At 38.5% G+C, this 21,975-nt stretch overlaps 1 protein-coding gene across 1 annotated transcript; it reads left to right on the forward strand.

Annotated features, from left to right (window-relative positions):
• Positions 1-276: 276 nt before the first annotated feature.
• On the forward strand, positions 277-21,547 carry LOC130954654 (MDIS1-interacting receptor like kinase 2-like). The gene is made up of 3 exons (XM_057881411.1): positions 277-572; positions 18,638-20,932; positions 21,159-21,547. Exons 1-3 carry the CDS (start codon positions 314-316, stop codon positions 21,467-21,469), a joined length of 2,865 nt encoding a protein of 954 aa, XP_057737394.1. The 5' UTR covers positions 277-313; the 3' UTR covers positions 21,470-21,547.
• The last annotated feature ends 428 nt before the right edge of the window (positions 21,548-21,975 follow it).

The raw sequence follows: 21,975 nt of genomic DNA on the forward strand, positions 1-21,975 counted from the left end.
TCAAACAAATACTAGTATCAACCAAATATTAAAATAAAAATGTGATTTTTGGTGTTCAAATAGTATTTTTATCCTATATTTCAAAATTTTAGCCACAAATTTAAAATAAAATAAAAAGAACTATGTAGAAACTAAATCGGATAATAAGATCGTGGCATCACTTAAGTCAACTGAGTCTTCAAACGGCAAAAGGAAATTTGCTCAAGTTTTTGCCAATTTAAATAAACACCTTAATTAGCTGACATTAAGCATACAACTCTTCTATTGAGGAAAAAAAAAAAAAAAAAAACTGAACAAGGTACTTTGTTTAATAATGAGGAACCCTACATGTTGTTGTGTTGTTCAGCTTGTAATTCAAGCTGTGGTGGTGCTTTTGCTGGCTTTGTTATGTGGAGGCTCAGAACGAGAAGCCAAGGCCTTACTTAGGTGGAAAGAAACCCTCCCAGCTCAACCAATTCTTGATTCATGGGCTTTCCAAGCCCAAACTCAAAGCCCGTGTTCATGGAGAGGGATCACTTGTGATTCTCAAGGCAGTGTGGTTGTCATAAACTTAGCACGAACCGGACTTACAGGTATACTCAATGTAGTTAAATTTTAAAATGATAAAGAATGCACATAGCCACATATACTTTTATCATACAATGACAATTAAATCTTTAAAGATGTTAAACTTGGAGTAATTTATTTTTGAAGAAAAAAAAGTACCAATTAAGTCTTTTAAGATAGTAAACGGTACAAAATAAAATTGAATTATCCAAGTATTTCGTTATTTACAGTGGTGTATGTCTCGTTACAATCACATGAATAGAAAAATAATATAATTTGGACATTGAAGCATTTATTATCTTCTGAGTTTTCATATATTCTTTATTAATTGCTCTCTATTTATCACAAATTCTATCAAAATAAATAAAATTTTACTCCAAAAGTTATTATTTATATTACTATCTTTTATATATAGACATGTCAGAATAATTAACAGTATATATAAATATTACCGTTAGATTTTAGTTGATGAATTGATAGAAGAATATCATGTATGTCCATTATTTACTATCTTAGAGGACTAAATTAATATTTTTTTTAAAGACTAATTTATCTAAAGTCAAAATCTTTAAAAACCTAATTATTACTTTACTCTTTATCATTTTACTAAAATCTTCTAAGGTGTCCTTAGCCAGCTACTTTTAATTTTTATAATTTTATAAAATAAAATTTTCAACAAATAGGATACGCAGTATTAATGTTTTTATATAAACTAACATATAATTTCTTTTATATAACTAAAGAATCTAACATGAGCAATTATGAAATTGAGGATAGGTTGATTACATAGGTGTCATTAACTTATTTTAATACTATTTTAATTTCTTTTTTTTATATAATTTTTATAATTTTATAAAATAAAATAAAATTTAGACTATTGATATAAATGAATATTTTTTATAATATGATTTGTTTTACATAATTGAAAATTTTCATGTGGAAAATTATGAAATTAATCATAGATTGACTATATAAATGTTATTTATTATGACATTTTAAAAGTGATTATATATGTAAATTATTTTCTCTATGTTATTACAAATTAAGTTTAGTGTTGATATAATGATAAATTTATAAACAATTTAAAATATTAGATGTCATTAACTTGTTAAATACTACTTTATATATTCTTTTATATATTATAATAGATATAGTAGGTTTGCTCTAACTAACTTATAAAGTTGGCAACTACCCTTAAAATAACTCTAACCTCTTTTGACACCTTAACATCTCTTACTCTTATAGTAGCATGTTTTTTTCTTTTGTTACAAGAGATGTTATATGACATGATCAACTGTTAGGACAGAAATCTGGAAAAATGTTGGATGTATGACTCTGTACGACTGTACTTCTGTAGTGTCGATAAATTTGTAACGTAATTAAAAATTGGTGCGGAACTAAAATAAATAAATTAATTATTTTACACGAAACCTTATTTAATAATAAAAAATTAAAAAATTAATATTAAATTTAAATAAAATTATAAAAAACATTATACATTTTAGTGTTTGAAGGTTTGTCACCTAATACATATGTTTCACAAACTTAAATATTATAGTGCAAAAGTAAAGTTATAAGATGTAATGCAAATATAGATATAATATTTCAATAATTGAAAATAACATCAACGACTTATAACATCATATTTTTTCAACATTATTATTATAACTAAATAATATTAAAAAATATAAATTGTTGAACAGCATAAAAATAATATATAAGTGATAAAGATAATATAGGGTAAAGTATTAAATTGGTCTCCTATGTTTGGACGTAATTCTGTTTTGGTCCTTAAGGTTTAAAGTGTTCTATTTGAATCCAAAAAAGTTTTATTTAGCATCAATTTAGTCCCACAGTGAGGTCAAAATTAAATAATTAACAAAATGTCCTACATAACAACAGTACAAGAACAAAATCGATAATTTAGAGAACAAGTACAAGCTCAAGAGGCATAAAATCAACTATTGATACATCAATACATTTATTTATTATTTTTTTATAATATAAATAAAATATTTTCTATAAAACTAAAGAAAATGATAAATAAATGTAGTGATGCATCAATGGTTAATTTTGTGCCTCTGGAGCTTGTACTTATTCTCCAGGTTATCGATTTTGTTCTTGAACTATTGTTATGTAGGACATTTTGTTAATTATTTAATTTTGATCTCACTGTAGGACTAAATTGATGCTAAATGAAACTTTTTTGGATTCAAATAGAACACTTTAAACCTTAAGGACCAAAACAGAATTACGTCCAAACCTAGGGGACCAATTTAGTACTTTACCCGATAATATATAATTGATAAACACAATTAGATAAAAAATAACAAAAAAATTAAAAATATTATAAAAATTTCATATATTATAGTATTCTAGAAGTTAATCACCAAATATGTAGTGAGCAAATTATTTAACAAACTAAAATAAAGAACTGTGATTATCAACTAAGTTTTTCAAATAATTGTGCAAAACATTAACAATGATAGAGAAAAAAGAGTAAAAAGTATAAAATTATATGATAAGAGATAAAAAAAAGTATGAAGGGAATGCTAATTTATATAGCAGATATAAATATAAGTGAGAATAAAAAGAAAAAAAATTGTTTTATATATATATATATAGAACATGACTATTAAAGGTAAAACATAACTTACATATAAATAAAAAGCAAAAAGAAATTAAATGGTAAGACTAAACACTACCTAAAAAGATTAAAAAGTAATATGATGATAGAAAAATTATAAAATGATATTTTATCAAAATATTTATATAACAATATTAGAAGTTATTTAATATGTCAATTGTTTATTGTGAATTATTTAAATTTTCTTTTTATACATTATAAATAAATAGATAGATAGATAAATAGATTTTCATAAAATAAAATTTATTCTTTAAATAAGACATACAATATTCAAATTTAAACCATTGATATGAATTGACTTTTTTTTTATAGAGTTAGATAATTTAATATATAAAATTAATGCTAGATTGATTATATAAATGTTATTTTCTATAATAATTTAAATGTAGGTCTATGATAGATTTTTTTTTATATTATTGTTGTTATAGATGACATGCCAATTTTATATAAAATATAAAAGCTTATATGTCATTCCTTTCCTGTAATACTATTTTGGATTTTTTTAATATATTATAATAAATAATAAATGTCTAGTATTGAAAGTGGTCCAATTTCTCTTTCAAAAAAAGAGATGCTATGTGACATATATCTCTATTGACAAAGCAAAAAATACTATGTCCACATCAAAATCAAGTATCATATATTTGCGTATAAATACATGTGTCGTTTAACTCATTTTTAATGTGTATTTTATATTAGTAATTCAGTTTGGTAGCTGATTTTAATATACACTTAACACTATTCTAAAAAAGGTTTAATTACTCTGTTGGTCCCTATAATTTTGCGAAATTTTCAATTAGGTCATCATTGACAGTAAATGTTACAAAAAACGTTAAGAATTGGTAATTTGACCATTATAACCCTCGTCTACCCCCTTTCAAATCAACGAGAATCAGTAGGGTTCTGAGTTCTCACTCTCTTCTCTTTGCCTCTTCCTCAAACTTCTCCTCCTCCTTTGCTTCTCTTACTCTGTCAATACCTATGGATCAAAGTCAGTTATCTTCAAGAGTCTCTAGTTACAAAATTCTCGTGAAGAAGAGGCATCTCTGTTTTTGTGGTGAGGCAGTTGTTGTGATGTCTTCTTCGGCAGTAGCAAGCCATGGAAGAAGGTATGTTGGTTATGGGAGAATGCCAAAATACAAGTTCTTCGAGTGGATTGATGATGAAAAAAATGAGAAGAGTGGATGGTTGAAGCAAAAGGAAAGGAGGGTTCGTTGCTTTTGTGGAGACACTCTGATTCTTCGGAGTTCAAGTACATCAAAAAAAATACAAACAGAAGATTCATTTCTTGCCCTAACAAGAGATGCAAGTTTTTTGAGTGGGTTGATGGGAAAGAAAAAAAGTTATCTAGGGAATATGGAGTAAATAGTTCACAGCAAGAACTTGGAAGGGTTAGAGAATTGGAAGCACAAGAAAGAAAGATAGACAGATTAAGTGTGGATCTAGAGAAATTAATTGCAGAGGTTGGAGAAATAGACCTGTGTAGAAAGGTTATGTGGTGAGCTGAGTTCAGTGGATGAGCAATTAGCTAAAATGGAAGATAGTATGAAAAAGCAAAACAAGATGCTAATTATGCTGATTTTGATATTTGGTGTTTTGACTATTGCAGTGTTATATGTAAGGATGTAGAAAGTATGACTGTTATGATAATGTAATAGTCTATATAAGTCAAAAGTGTACTGATTATTTTGATTGCAATGAAGATATATGAAATGTTGTTTAATTTCTCTAAATGAAAGTTGTTCCTTTGCTATTTAATATGCATAGAAGTATGATACAGAGAAAAAAGTAGGTAAAACAAAAGTTGCATTGAATTATAATAGATACCATTTTGTTTTACATTATATAATACAGGACACCTAGATAGCCACAAAATAAATGTGACACCCTCTCATAACAATTTTTCACCCACATAACAAAAGTGGTCCACAACACATAATAATAGTGGTCCAACCCATAAAGAAAGCAGAGTCACATGTGAACACTAAAAATCCTACATAACACAATAGATATCAAAAGGAAACCCTAAACAGTCTTCAGCCTCAATCAAGTATGAGGTCAACATGTTCAGGCGGCTAACTTGTTGCCTTCCTAACTCCAATCTTGAGTCTTCCACTTCTTCTCACACCAAAAATTTTGGTCTTAGGTAAAGGTTGAGATGCTGGTGCAGTGGACAGTGATGTTGGTGTAGGCAAGGTGGTGGACAGTGATGCTGGTGTAGGCAAGGTGGCCGGCTGTGATGGTGGTGCAGGGATGTTTGAAGCCTGTGATGGTAGTGCATGAGTGTGTAGAGGCTGTGATGGTGGTGCAGGGATGTTTGAAGACTGTGGGGGTGGTGCAGGGGTGTGTAGAGGCTGTAATGGTGGTGCAGGGGTTTGTGGAGGCTGTGCAGCCCTCCCTCTACTCCTTCCTCTGTCCATCCCTACTGCTACTCTTCCTCTGCCTCTCCCTCTAACCATCCTAGATCTAGCAGTAGGAGCAGCTGCAGATCCATTTGCTTCAACAGCAGCACCAGGTTCATTAGCAGCAGCATCACCTCTTCCAGTTCCATCAGCAGCATCAGATCCTTGTGTGCCTTCAGGAGCTACAACAAGAAATAGCAATTAATAATAGTTCCTCAACACATGAAATAGCAATTAATAATAGTTCCTCAACCAATACCTGTCACTATAGGGTTTGGACAGAGTCTCCTATTGTGTCCATATTGGCCACAATTACTGCAGGTAACGAAAGTTCCAGATCTCTATATTTTGTTTGTGTTCTGTTTTCATCGGGTTCCCTTATCCTAACCATCCTTGGCCTTCTTGGTTTAACTCTGAAAATTGGAGGGATGATGGTATCACATTGTATCTTTGGCCACATGTTTTCTCCATTGATTGGTGATATTGACTGTCCATATGTAGCAAGGTATGCTGCCTCGCTGTAGTAGTTACTACAATAATCTTCCGAGTTGTCACCCTTCTAAAAAATAGCACAACAAGCATGTGGACAGGGCATACCACACAAGCCCCAAAACCTACAACTATACATTCCAGCCATCAAATCGACAACAAACTTTTTCATGATCATCCTGTTCTTATGGTGGACTTCAAACTTGAGGTCTCCTACCCATTTAACTTGCCACTCCATAGCTCTAACCGCAATGACATCTAGCCTTTTCTTGGATTTTGGCAAAACAGAGCCCTCATACCTCTCTGCCTTCTTCTTTTTCTCTGCAAACCTTGTCATCAAGTAGCACCTAATCCATTCAAACATAGTAAGAATTGGCTTGTCTCTTGCCTCTAGGATTCTTCCATTGAATGTCTCTGAGATGTTGTTCATCAGCATGTCACTCTTGGCCAGAAATGTGAGTGACTCTTTGTCTACAATTTTGGATCCAAAGCAAACAACTTGTCATAACAGTCCCTGTTGATCTCCTTTAGTTGATTCACCCTTCTTTCCCATTCTTTTACATAGGTAGCTTTGGTAATAGATAGAATGAGGTCCCTTAGTACAGTACCACCCCCATATGCTTTTTTATAGTTGGCATATAAATGCCTCAAACAAAGCTTATGCTCCAGTGTTGGCAATAACTCTTGAAACACTTGCATCAGCCCCTGATTTATAATTTCAGTGCAGAAGACAACATAGCCATGTAACATATTAATATAGCATCTAAATATAGCAGATTAATGTTCACAAACATAGCAAAATTATGTAGCAGATTAATATTCAGAAACATTGCATATTTATGTTTAGAAACATAGCAATTGCATACATGATCATATATGATACGTTACCTGTATCCTCGGTCACCCGACATACTCGGCAAGTCAGCACGTTGAGGCCGACGTCGCACCAACCGCCCGGTAAGCTCGGCAGGGGCACAGATAAGCTCGGCCTCAACCATTCCACGAAACAAGACACGTGCTTAAACAAATCAAATCACATAATAACAGAATATCGCAACCGAACCTACAAACTAGGACTGATCCACATGAAAACGGTAACCTAATCCCTATAAAGTCGAGCCAATATCCTCGGCTAAAGTCAGGTTCCACTACCAGTTCTCACATTCACTAATTCACTTATCTCACTCTCACTTAATTATTCTCTCTCTTTTCTGAGACCATTACTAACTTGAGCGTCGGAGTATCTTTTGCAGGTATTCCCGCCACGGTGTTTAACCTTGGCCGACGTGAAGCTCTTCCTCTCAGTTGACGGCTTGTTCGGAAGTGCTTAAGCTCGGCCTCCCTGGTGTTCAGACGAATCACTTGGCGCCCACCGTGGGGCCGAATATATCTAACCCCACTCTTTTCTTTGTTTAGTCTTCTACCCTATTTTTGCAGGATTCCCGATCCTCGGATATGGCTGACAAGGAAAATCCACAACTCTCACAGGATGACCTCCTGGCTCGAATCGCCGAGCTACAGGCGGAGGTACGAAGGATAGCCGAGTTGTCTACTCAGAACAATGGAGAAAGCTCCAAAAACTCGGCTCAAGGTACTACTGACCCCTTGAACATCGCCCCGCCAAAGGAGAAACTCACCCTCGACAACCCCTTCTCCGAGGAGATCACAAACTATCAGATGCCCAAGAACTTTACCCTTCCGACTGCACTGGAACCGTACAAAGGGTTCGGAGACCCCCGAGCCCACATAAAGAAGTTCCAGTCAATGATGTTTTTCAACGGCCCAAAGAACGAGCCTGTCCTTTGCCGAGCATTCCCAACCTACCTCGACGGCGCCGCATTACTCTGGTTCTCCAAACTCCCTGAGGGATCAATTTCCTCTTTTGAAGATCTCGCCAGATCATTCATCGACTACTTTGCAGCATCAAGAATCTATGTACACGGATCAGACTATCTCGGCACCATCAAATAAGGCCAGCATGAGAGCCTGAAAGACTACATGACCAGGTTCGCTGACGCCACCATGGAAATCCAAGACTTGGACCCGGCTATTCACCTGCACGCCCTCAAAGCCGGCCTCAGACCGGGTAAATTCTGGGAGACCATCGCCATAACAAAGCCGAAGACCCTGGAGGAGTTCCGAGAAAGAGCGGCTAGACAAATGGAGATTGAAGAGCTCCGAGAAGCCCAGAAATCAGACAAACAACCACACCGGAGAGATGAGGAAAGGACCTTCCGATCTCCAGGCAACAGGGACACAAAGAAACCCTCTAAGCCAGCATCAAAGTACAACACATATACCAGATTCAACACCAGAAGAGAAAACATCATCAGAGAAATCCTCAACGCCAAAATCATTAAACCACCAGCCCGAGCAAGGAACTACCAGGATCAACGATTTATGGACAAGACAAAACATTGCGCCTTCCACCGGAAGTTCGGTCATACAACAGATGACTGCATCGTCGCAAAGGACCTCCTGGAAAGACTAGCACGCCAAGGTCTCCTGGACAAGTACATCGAGACCAGGAAGGGCAAGGGAGGAAACTCGGACAGGGCGGAACATAAGCAAACAACGGCTGACGACAAAAAAGAAAGGATCACTCCTGATCCGCCAAGAGGAGTCATCAACCACATATCGGGAGGATTCGCAGGAGGAGGAGAAACAAGCTCGGCCAGGAAGCGGAGCTACAGAGCAATGCTGGCAATCAAAGGAACCATACAACCAAAGAAGGACAAAGGACCAGACGTCACAATATCCTTCAACCAAACAGACTTCAAATCGGCAAGCCCCAACCTCGACGACCCCGTGGTAATTTCAATCCAGGTTGGAGATCTGTTGGTAAGAAAAACATTGTTAGACCCAGGTAGTAGTGCTGACGTTTTATTTTACTCTACGTTTACTAAAATGAAATTATCAGAAAAATTGATACAACCCTCCTCTGGAGAGCTAATTGGGTTCTCCGGGGAGAGAGTCCCCATCATGGGACACATATGGCTAAAGACCACAATGGGAGAGATCCCTATGGCAAAATCAATTGACATTCAATACCTAATAGTAAACTGTTACAGCCCTTATAATATTATACTTGGGAGACCCGCACTGAACACATTCAGGGCAGTGGTGTCCACATTACATCTGTGTGTCAAGTTTCCAGTGCAGGAAAACAGGATCGCTACGGTGTATGCCGACCATCAAGAAGCTCGGCAATGCTATAACGCCGGTCTAAAACCAGTACAAGCAAAACAGGAAGCTCGGCCCCAGGTCCAAGCCATCCAAACGTCTGCCAGCACAGCGACACTAGCCGATCTTGACCCCAGGGAAGACCTAGGCGAAAGACCTCAGCCAATGGACAATCTTCAACAAGTGACACTAACAGCAGACGAAAGCCAATACACATATGTTGGAGAAGCATTAGAAGGGGCAGACCGAGCAAGACTCATTCACACACTGCGTCAAAACGCCGACCTTTTCGCATGGACGCTAGAGGACATGCCCGGAATAAACCCAGAGGTCATCTGCCACAAGCTAGCAATTGACAAAACAGCCCGACCAGTCGCACAGAAGAAGAGGAACCTCGGAGAGGAGAAAAGACAAGCAGCACTTGAAGAAACCCAAAAGCTCCTCAATGCAGGTTTCATAAGAGAGATTCGCTTCACCACATGGTTGTCCAACGTGGTAATGGTAAGGAAGAGTTCAGGTAAATGGCGCATGTGCGTCGATTTTACAAATTTAAATAAAGCCTGTCCTAAAGATGCATACCCATTACCTTGCATTGATAAACTAGTTGATAACGCCTCTGGTTTCAAAGCTTTGAGTTTTATGGATGCATACTCTGGCTATAACCAGATTCTGATGCATCCAGAAGACCAAAGCAAAACGGCTTTTATAACAGAACATGGAAATTTTTGTTACAAGGTAATGCCCTTTGGCCTAAAGAATGCAGGTGCGACATATCAAAGGTTAATGGACAAGGTATTCCAAAATCAGATAGGCCGCAATATGGAGGTCTATGTAGATGACATGGTGGCCAAAACACCCATGCAGGGGTCACACTGTGATGACCTATCAGAAATCTTCAAACAGCTCCGAGCATACAACATAAGACTCAATCCAGACAAATGTGCTTTTGGAGTCCAAGGAGGAAAGTTCCTCGGATTCATGTTAACATCTCGAGGCATCGAGGCCAACCCAGAAAAGTGTAAGGCCGTGCTAAACATGACAAGCCCAAGAACAGTAAAGGAAGTCCAGCAACTTGCAGGACGAATAGCCGCCCTGTCACGTTTCCTACCTGCAGTGGCAAACCGATCTTATCACTTTTTCCAAACATTCTCTAAAGGCAAGAAGTTCAACTGGACAGACGAATGTGAAAATGCCTTCACCGAACTTAAACAACACTTGACATCGCCACCAATCCTCCAGAAACCCAAGACAGGTAACCCATTATATTTATACTTATCAGTATCTAACCATGCTATAAGCTCGGTTTTGGTAACAGAAACAGGGAAAAAGCAGAGCCCAGTGTATTTCATCAGTAGGGTACTGCAACCAACAGAAACAAGGTACCCGAAGATAGAACAATTGGCACTGGCACTAATCACAACAGCAACAAGACTGCGGCACTATTTCCAGAGCCACACAATCATAGTACGAACCGACCAACCATTATGGCAGATACTAACCAGACCCGAGCTCGCCGGCAGATTAATAAAATGGTCGGTCGAGCTCTCCGAGTTCGATATTCGGTACGAATCAAGGAAAACACTGAAGTCACAGGTGCTAGCCGACTTTATATCAGAAATGACAAATGACACGCACAACACGGAAGTGAGATGGACCATACATGTAGATGGAGCATCCAACAAAGAAGGCAGTGGGGCTGGGATACTACTCAAAGAAGGAGAAAAAGTGGTGGCCGAGCAGTCACTACAGTTTCGCTTCAACGCAAGCAACAATCAATCAGAATATGAGGCCCTACTCGCGGGACTAAAGCTCGCCCTACAACTGCAAATACCTCGAATAACAGCCTACTGCGACTCCTCTTTAGTGGTACATCAAATAAAGGGCGAATTTCAGGTAAAAGATCCTTTGTTAGAGAAATATTGGCTCATAACAAAGGATCTAATTTCAAAATTTAAAGAATTTGATATTGTTCATGTAAACCGAGAACACAATACCAGTGCCGACGTGTTATCTAAACTAGCCACAACTCGGCAAACCGGAAACACGTCGGCACTGTCCCAGCTAACGCTTGACAAACCGAGTTTTGAGCAGGATACAATTCTGAGTATTACACAGGTCCCAGATTGGCGAACACCATTTTTCAATTACATCAACACAGGCACTATACCAAACGACGAGCCGAACTTGCCACTCTTCCGACGAAGAGCAAGCTATTATACAGTGCTCGGAAACACTTTGTACAGACGAGGGCATTCACAACCACTACTTAAGTGCATTAGCAACGAGGAGGCCGAGGAGGTCATAGCCGAAACACACGAAGGAGTCTGCGGCAACCATATTGGCGGCCGAGCATTAGCAGCAAAGATCCTGCGAACAGGATATTATTAGCCGACGATAAAACGGGACTGCATCTCCAAAGTTAAGGCATGTGATAATTGTCAAAAGCATGCCACCCTCTCCGAGACCCCAGCCGAAGAGCTCCACACCATAGAGGTAAGCTGGCCTTTCGATAGGTGGGGATTAGATATCCTCGGACCTTTCCCGAAAGCGCCAGGCCAGGTAAAGTTCCTCTTGGTTTCAATAGATTATTTCTCTAAGTGGATAGAGGCACAACCACTAGCACACATAACGGCAGAAAAAGTGCGATCTTTTTTATGGAAAAATATCATATGCAGATATGGTATACCAAGAGAGATAATCTCGGACAATGGGAGACAATTTACAGATCATAAGCTCGCCGCTTTTCTAACAAACTTTAACATCAAACATCATTTCAGCTCAGTAGAGCACCCGCAAACTAACGGACAAGTTGAATCAGCTAACAGAATTATCTTGCAGGGATTAAAGAAAAAGCTCGGCGACGCTAAGGGAGAATGGGCAGACCTCATTCCAGAAGTTCTATGGAGTTACAACACTAGCATTCAATCTGCCACAGGGGAGACCCCCTTCAAACTGGTATATGGCGCAGAAGCACTTATCCCAGTAGAGGTCAGCATCCCAACATTAAGAACCGAGCTCTATGATCAAACGGGCAACCTACAAGCTCGGACAGCTGAACTAGACCTCATCGAAGAAGAAAGAGACATCTCCGCCATAAAACAGCGAGCCAGAAAACAATACCTAGAGCAAAGACACAATAGAAAAGTGGTTCCCAGATCTTTCAACAATGGAGATCTCGTGCTTAGGCGCACAGAGGAAGCCCGGAAACCTCCAGGGCATGGCAAATTGGCGGCAAACTGGGAAGGACCTTTCCGAATACCTCATAATCTCGGAAAGGGGGCTTACAAACTCGAAACTCTTCAAGGAGATCAACTTCCAGGAACATGGAACATTTCCTCCTTAAGAAAATATCAGTCATGATGTAACATATAACTTGCGAATGATGGTACTCTTTTTTCCCGCCGAAGGTTTTTTCCCAAAATACATGGGTTTTACTCGGAAAGGGTTTTAACGAGGCCGGACGCAGCAAATCATTGTACTCGTACGAACTATTGAACAACGGTTCACATTTTGACAGTTAAAACGTACATTTCAAAGAATCCGAGCATAATCCTCGGAACCTTACCATCACTAACCGAGCTTAATGCTCGGAAAATCCCAACCACAAAAGCAACTCAAAATTTGAGTAACAAACATACTAATCCGAGCTTCATACTCGGAATTCAACATGCGCATGCCGAGCATAATGCTCGGACAAGTACACACTGATATCATCCACGAACCTTAACAATTGAACATTCAAACACTAATCCGAGCTTCATACTCGGAGAACAAATCGCATACTCCGATAACAATACTCTGTTACGCACGTGCAAAACGCAATAAGCAAGTCATTTCGAACGAATCCTAAGGGATAATCATAACAGTTCGTTAAAGCCTCTACTATCCTAGTCAACAGACCCGCAAAACAAGGGATAAACTTCAACACACAATACATGTCTTTCTTATAACGGCGCATCACTATCATCTAACCAGAACATATATCGCAATTAGTCAAAGATATTCGCCTAAAAACCGAGCTATACACTCGGATCATAAAATATCACTGACCAGCAAAAGTCCAAAAAACAAAATACCAACAAGATCCAAAGATACAACAAACATTAACAAGATAAATACTAACAAATCACTCTCTCTTATCACCTATGCTGGATCCCTCACTCCCAGCAGCACTCTCATCTTCCACAAGCTCACCATCAACAACAACCTTCATAACATCAAGCTTCGCAGGGTCAGCCTCAGGGTACAACACCTTGACTTGAGAAACAGCGCGATCAAAGCCCTGGGCAAAGGCCTCGTAGACCCCACCTTCTAACTCTTTGATCCGAGCAGATAACCGATCTATTTCAGACCTCATATTCTTCAAAGAAGCTTCGTGCAGCTTCTGCTCCTCAGCAAATGCAAGATCTTTCTTCTCAATGGAGGAGGACAGCTCAGCAATTTTGTCATCCCTTTCCTGGATAAGACCGGATAACTCCTCAACACGAGTAACCTCTTTCTTCTCCCGCTCTAAAGCGAGTTCCTGAGATCGGCCAATAGCAACAATACGAGCACCAATCACCTACGAATAAAGAAAAAAATAAATACATAAACACCAGCCAGAATTAAAAGAGAAAAGCAACAAAGCAACTTGTACCTGCAGAAACCGACTAACACCTGCTCGACCAACATCATCAATCCTCTTCATATCATCGGGAAAACAGCAGAGTTCGTCAGCCATGACCCCGAAAGGATATAACTTCCCCCACAAAGATCTGCCATGCTCGTCCTCATCATACCCATGAAGTTTTTTCTGCGATTCATAAGCAGACTCCACCATTTGTAATATCGCCGAGGATTCCCCCTTACCATCTAACACTTCAGCAAAGTTACCTTTACCTTGTCCCCTTTTTCGCTTCGACTTCGGCCCAGGACCATACTGAGTTACCATAGCAGCAGCACCTTTCCCCACATTAGAAGAAACCTCTTTCTCACTTTTCTTACGCTGACTAAAGAAGGACTTTAACCCGGCAGTGGTGATTGCAGGAGCTTTCTCGGCTACAGATTAAAAAACAAACCAAGTCAAGGCACAACAGAATAAGCAAGAGCGCAAAACAAACATAACAAACCATAATTACCTATGTGATTATAAACCGCTTGCCTATCGGTATCCCATTTCAACATCTCAGCAACAGACAGTAAACCTTTCGGACCCAGTGATTTAAACAAAAAATCCATAACAATGTCATCATCCGGTAACCTATCATCTACATCTAGGGCCTGGTAGGGTTCGGCACACCAAAAGAGGGGAAACCTCTCAACCAAATGCTCGTTCAAGTAAAAGGGAAAATCATCAGGTACACTCCTAACCTTAACAAACATTGACTTAAAATCCTTAAATGAGGACTTGTACAGACCAAACACAGCACGACGGGGATAACTGCTAAGATTAACCCACAACCCCCTATTTACCCCCTTTGCCTGGAACAAAGAGAAAAACAGCCTCAAAGACGGCGGACGTTCCAACAGTTCCATCAAAACCTCGAATGCCCGAACAAAACCCCATGAGTTAGGGTGAAGCTGGGTTGGAGCGCAGTTCAACCAATACAAGACCCCACACTCAAACTCGGTAAAAGGCAGTCTGACCCCCAATTCAGTAAATAAACAGCTATACATATAAAAGAAAGACCAATCCCTCAGCCGATCACAGACCCGGTCCTCTTTACCACAGGGCAACAACTCTATCCTAACATTACTTCCCTTCCTAACCCACAAATCCGACCCCAGTAACTTCACTGACTCATCATCATCAAACTGAGACGCATATTCCCTCACCCTAGCATCAACCCACTCACATGGAATAACCACATCATATTTCTCCATTGCAGACGATGAAAGAGAAAACAAAGCACGAAAAAGGTAGAAGCAAAAGGAAAAATTCAGCACTGACCTTTGGTGGACATTTTCGGACAGGAAACCAAAATTCCTTTTTCCAGAAAACAGCAGCAACTAAAACTACAAAGAGCAAATGTAATACAGAGGCAAGCCCAGTAACCTAAACGGTTACATAAAGCCTCCCATTAAATCCTCCTCGTCAAAAGAGAGAGGCATTTAATGACCCCGAAATCCAACGGACAGGGGTACCTGGGGATGCGGAGCACGTTTCACGTCAATCATGTCAAAAGGCGCAAAAAACGAAGCAACTATTAAACACACAAAACCGTTTCGTAGTCCACACAGAACCAAGCCGAGCTTGGGGGCTACACAGACCACATGCGACGAATAAAATCAGGCAACCGAGGATCCAGAACTCTTGGTCTGAAAGCTCGCCTTAGTCCTGTCCACACCAAGGCTAGCTTGGGGGCTATGATACGTTACCTGTATCCTCGGTCACCCGACATACTCGGCAAGTCAGCACGTTGAGGCCGACGTCGCACCAACCGCCCGGTAAGCTCGGCAGGGGCACAGATAAGCTCGGCCTCAACCATTCCACGAAACAAGACACGTGCTTAAACAAATCAAATCACATAATAACAGAATATCGCAACCGAACCTACAAACTAGGACTGATCCACATGAAAACGGTAACCTAATCCCTATAAAGTCGAGCCAATATCCTCGGCTAAAGTCAGGTTCCACTACCAGTTCTCACATTCACTAATTCACTTATCTCACTCTCACTTAATTATTCTCTCTCTTTTCTGAGACCATTACTAACTTGAGCGTCGGAGTATCTTTTGCAGGTATTCCCGCCACGGTGTTTAACCTTGGCCGACGTGAAGCTCTTCCTCTCAGTTGACGGCTTGTTCGGAAGTGCTTAAGCTCGGCCTCCCTGGTGTTCAGACGAATCAATATACATAGCAGATTTATATTCACAAACATAGCAATTGCATATATGATCATATACATAGCAGATTTATATTCCAATCAAATTAAGTGCAAACAAATTAATTAATCCATTTGTTATACCTTTTATTGGTCACTCATGAAAACTCATTTTCTTGATTCTCCAATATCATTTAACAGCATCTCCAGGAACCACCCCCCATCTGTCCTTAGTCTCTGCCTCTACTGCAGCCACGACAATCGGAAAGTAATTATCATTCAGATCTCTGCCAACAGCAACTAGCAGCTGCTGTCCATGGTCGCCCTTCAAGTGACAACCATCCACGCCAATAATAGGTCTACAACCCGCCAAGAAGCCTTTCTTGACTGCATCTAGGCACATATACATTCACATAAATCGAGGCTGGTGCGTAAGAGAAGGTCTATCAAACAATATGCTCAAATTAGATCCTGGATTTGCCCTAAGTATCTCTGCACAGTAATCCCTTAGCTTAGCGTACTATTGGATTGCCCGCCCATGTACCTATTCTCTTGCCTTCCTCCTTGCCTAGTAAGCCTTACCAACACTGATATTGGCCATATATTTGTCTTGGATGGCCTGAATAACTGTCGCAAGCTTCATTTTCTCGCCTCTGCTAATGTTGTTGGCAATCTTCTTTGAGATCCAACTACTTGATGCAAGTCTTCCACTGTAGTTTCTTCCACAAGTATGCTTTCATTCAAAGTCTTGATCCTGAAATAGTCAGAACTCCCAACCTTACTTGCAAAACAAACCCACTTGCACTTTCCCTTTCTTCCTTTGCAAACAAGTCTGCACCTCACCTTATCATTTTTTCGAAACCTAATGTCCTTGCCATTCAATAGGGCATGCTCCTTAACAGTATCTTTAAATTGAATTAGTGATTTAAATTCCAGCCCACCTGAAATTCATACTCTCTGTTCATCTCTGCCTCATTGTATTTGGAAAACCTCCTCTTTTTTATCATATCATCAGAGTCCCCTTCATAACTGTCTATATCATCAGTCTCATATCCATCAGATATGCCCCCAACTTGCTCATCACCCTTCATTAAACCTTCATCACCTTCAGCTGTTCCACCTGCTGCAGTTCCCTCATCATTTAATGGGCCAGTAAATCCCCCCAATACATTTGATTGTGGATCATTATCCTCCACCTCAAAGCCAAAGTGATCCTCATGGTCACCATCATCAGCACTGTCATCAAACACCTCTTCATCAGTAGAAGGCTCTGACTTAGCATCCACTTTAACCTCTATCAACCCAGAGTCAGAGCCATTGTCTTCACCTTCGTCTGGCACATAATCAGCATCACTTGAAGTGATTTCAATCCCGTTACCTTCTCTGGCTCCATCGACAACGTATACCTCGCAATGTTTGCAGGAACTTGACACCAGTGACCTAGCCATTCTCATCGCATCCCCATCGGACTTTATCTCTCTAAGACTTGACTTCAAATCCATCTCAGGTTCCTTGTACCATACCCTGGTGAAACCCTTATACCCTAGTTGCTTTAGCTGACTGACAATCTCTTGCAATGACCATTCATCAATGTCAAAATATAAATTCTCCACAACCATTCCTCCTAAATACTCTAATCGGTGTCCACTGTCAACAAATTTGCCACCATGGTGGACTTCAATAGTGAAATCCGAATCATCCATAACTGCATACCAAAAACAAGAAAATACAATACTATAAATCTCTCTTCAACCATTTTCAGAAACAAAAGGAAGCTCTAATAAACATGGTCGCAAATTTTCCCAGGAGATAAAAAGAAAAACCTTTCAACAGATGACAAGGTTAAGCGTTGTCTTACCTAGAAGTAGTACCAATGCCTACGACGACGGCAGTGACACCAGAGAAAAAAAATCCTACAGCAATGTTCCAGTGGAGTTGATCTCAGCAGCTAACGGAGTGTGCAACCAACGAACGAATTAGGGGAGGAACGTGACTGAGATTTTTCTCTGAGTTTGGGAGAACGAACAGTTTTCTTCTAAGTGTGGGAGGGTTAATTTTGGTATTTCAGAAAATAAGAGTGAAAGAGAATTAGGGATTTAGGAAAAAGTTAGAGAATCTTTAATTTAGGAACAGAATATTCCGTTAAATCTAACTGTTTGGTCACATTAGGGACCTAATTGAAAAAAAAAAATTGGTGCATGGACCCAATTAAAAGGAAAAAAAGTATAGGGACCTAATTGAAAATTTTGCAAAACTATAGAGACCAACAGAATAATTAAACCTCTAAAAAATGCTACCTATATGCCAAAAATTAGTCACTATGTGTATAAATATATATATTGTTTAATTGATTTTTAATATTAATTTATATTTTAACATATATTTTATATAAATAACTGAATTTTAGTATGCACCTAACATAGTGGATTATGAAATATATACAGATGTCATTATGTCGTTTAATAGAATTTAGTCAATTTACCAACTATATTATTATGTCTTGTGTTTTACATTTTATACGGCTATTCCAATCCCAAGTAAAATCTCTACTTTCTTGCTCTTGCAGGTACCCTTGAAAACTTAGATTTGACTGCTTTTCCCAACCTCTTACAACTTGATCTCAGAAGAAATAATCTTACAGGCACCATACCCCAAAACATTGGGATACTCTCAAAACTTCAATTCCTTGACCTTTCCACCAATTCTCTCAATGGCACTTTACCTCTTTCTATTGCAAATCTCACCAAAGTCTATGGGCTTGATGTGTCAACAAATAAGATAACAGGAACACTAGACCCTCGCTTATTTCCTGATGGAACTAATGAACCAAGAACTGGCCTCATTAGTATAAGAAATTTCCTATGTCAGGAAAACCTTTTAGGTGGAAAAATTCCAAATGAAATAGGCAACATAAGAAACTTGACATGGCTAGCTTTAGATGATAACAACTTTTATGGGCCTATACCTCCATCTCTAGGAAATTGCACACATTTAAGTGTTCTTAGAGTGAATCAAAACCATTTCTCAGGTACAATACCTTCTAGTATTGGCAAGTTAACAAATCTAAGAGGCTTGCGGTTTCAAATCAACAACTTAACCGGCACGGTGCCACGAGAATTCGGAAACTTGTCTTCATTAGTTGTACTTCATCTGGCTGAAAACAACTTTGTTGGAGAATTGCCACCTCAAGTTTGCAAAGGTGGAAAGCTTGTCAACTTCAGTGCAGCACACAATAGTTTCACCGGTCCAATCCCAAGAAGCCTTAGAAACTGCCCAACATTGTATCGAGTTCGAATCGAGTACAATCAGTTGACAGGCTATGCAGATCAAGATTTTGGAGTGTATCCCAACCTCACTTACATTGATTTCAGTTACAACAGGATTCGAGGCCGGTTGTCTGCGAAATGGGGTGCCTGCAAGAACTTGCAACTACTTAAAATGGCTGGCAATTCCATAAATGGCTTTATTCCAGAAGAGATTTTTCAACTGAAGCAGTTAGAAAGTCTTGACCTGTCCTATAATCAAATCTCAGGGAAAATTCCTTCACAAATTGAAAATGCAGGTCGCTTGTATGAATTGAAGTTGGGTGGCAACAAACTTACTGGTATGACACCAGAAGAAATTGGAAAGCTTTCAAATTTGGAGACCTTAGACTTGTCCAAGAACATGTTGTTTGGACCAATCCCAAATCAGATAGGGGATTGCACCAAGTTGCTGAGTTTAAATTTGAGCAACAATCACTTGAATGGCACAATCCCTTACCAAATAGGAAATCTTGCATCCTTGCAAGAATCTTTGGACCTGAGTTACAATTCATTTTCAGGGGAAATTCCTGCTGATCTTGGTAAGCTTGCGAATTTGGTAAGCTTGAATCTCTCTCACAACAATCTCTCCGGTCGAATCCCCGATTCCCTTGGTGAAATGTTGAGCTTGTTAACCATCAACCTCTCTTCCAATCATCTGGAAGGCCCTGTGCCTAGAAATGGCATATTCAACTCTTCACTTCTTCCAATGGATTTGAGAAACAACAAAGGTTTATGTGGCAATATCCAAGGCTTGCAATTGCAACATTGTGAAGTCTCAGTCACTGAACCTGTTGATGGAAGTAGTAAAAGAAATGAAGTAGTAATACTTTCTGCTGTTATATTGGGAAGTATTTTGTTTCTTTCTTTGCTGTTAGTTGGGATCTTGTGCTTCAAGAAAAACCCAAAATCAACAGTTTCAAAACAAAACTTTTCAGCAAGCATGAGAGAAAATCAAAATCTGTTTTCAATTTCGTCATTCAACGGCAAAATTGTCTACAGAGATATAATTGAAGCTACCAACAACTTTGACAGTCGTTGCTGCGTCGGCGAGGGAGCGATCGGGAGAGTTTACAAGGCAGTTATCAAAGGAGGACAACAACAAGAAGTATTTGCTGTGAAAAAGTTGAAATGTGAATCAGAAAGCTTAGATGTTGAGAGTATAAAATCGTTCCAGAGTGAAGTGGAAGCCATGAGAGAAACGCGCCATAGAAACATTGTGAAGCTTTATGGATTTTGCTCTAACAAGACACACACATTCTTGATCTATGAGTATTTGGATCGAGGGAACTTAGCTGAGATGCTTGGAAATGATATCAAAGCATTGGAACTGGATTGGCCTAAGAGGGTGAACATTATCAAAGGCGTGGCGCATGCTTTGTCCTATATGCATCATGATCACACTCCACCATTGATTCATAGAGACATATCGAGCAAGAACATTTTGCTGTCATCCAATCTTGAAGCTCGTGTCTCCGATTTCGGAACTGCTAGGTTCCTGAAGCCAGATTCATCCATTTGGACGTCGTTTGCAGGCACATATGGCTACGCTGCTCCAGGTGCGTATTGGCACTTTTTTTTAGGGTAAAGTACTAAATTGGTCTCTACGTTTTGGGCGTAATACTGTTTTGGATTCAAATAAGACACTTTAAATCTTAATGACCAAAACAGGATTACAGCCAAACGTAAAGAACTAATTTAGTACTTTACCTTTTTTGTTACTATTCTGGTTCAAAATATTTTTTTTTGCATATAGTTTCCTTACATTTTTACTGGATGTGACAGAACTCGCTTACACGATGGTGGTGACTGAGAAATTGGATGTGTTCAGCTTTGGCGTTTTGGCCTTAGAAGTTATTTCAGGAAAGCACCCCGGTGATGTTGTTCTTCACCTAAAAGCTTCTAGTGAATCAAATATAAACATGATTGAAGTTTTAGATCCACGCCTCTCACATCCAACAAATGAACATATTCTGAAAGAGTTGACCACGATTGCAAATATAAGTCTTTCATGTTTGCAGACAAGCCCTCAATCTCGGCCAACTATGCGAAGCATAGCTCGACTGCTTCCCATAGAAGCTGCAGAAAACTATTGATTATTAAGTAGTTTAAATAGAATCTTCTTGTAGAATCATGCATGTATTGACTTGGATATCACATGGAAGAAAGTCTAATAAGATACATTGTTTACAATAAATTCAATAAATAATAGATTTTTATTTTGTTTATTCAAATTCCAAGTGATTCAGTGTGTGTTTTGGCGTTGACAAATTTTTAATAGTAAAAATAAAAATATTGAAAAAATAAAAAAATATTTTTTACATACTAAATAAATAAAAAAATATTTTTATTTTATTTTATTTAAATATAATTAATAAATAAAAAATTTTTTATATAAAATATTTAAACATAAAATTATTAATATAAAATTATTTTTATTTCTATAAAAAATATTTAAAAAAAATATCATTAAATTTTTCTTTTATCGAAAATAACATCCAAATAATTCCATAGACGGGCTGGCGGGAGAGATATATAAGTAACACAATAAAAAAAAAATAAAATAAAAAATGCAGTTGAAAACCCTGGTTCCCGCTCAAGG

The sequence above is a fragment of the Arachis stenosperma genome, chromosome 10 (genome assembly GCF_014773155.1).
Source record: "Arachis stenosperma cultivar V10309 chromosome 10, arast.V10309.gnm1.PFL2, whole genome shotgun sequence".
NCBI lineage: Eukaryota > Viridiplantae > Streptophyta > Magnoliopsida > Fabales > Fabaceae > Arachis > Arachis stenosperma.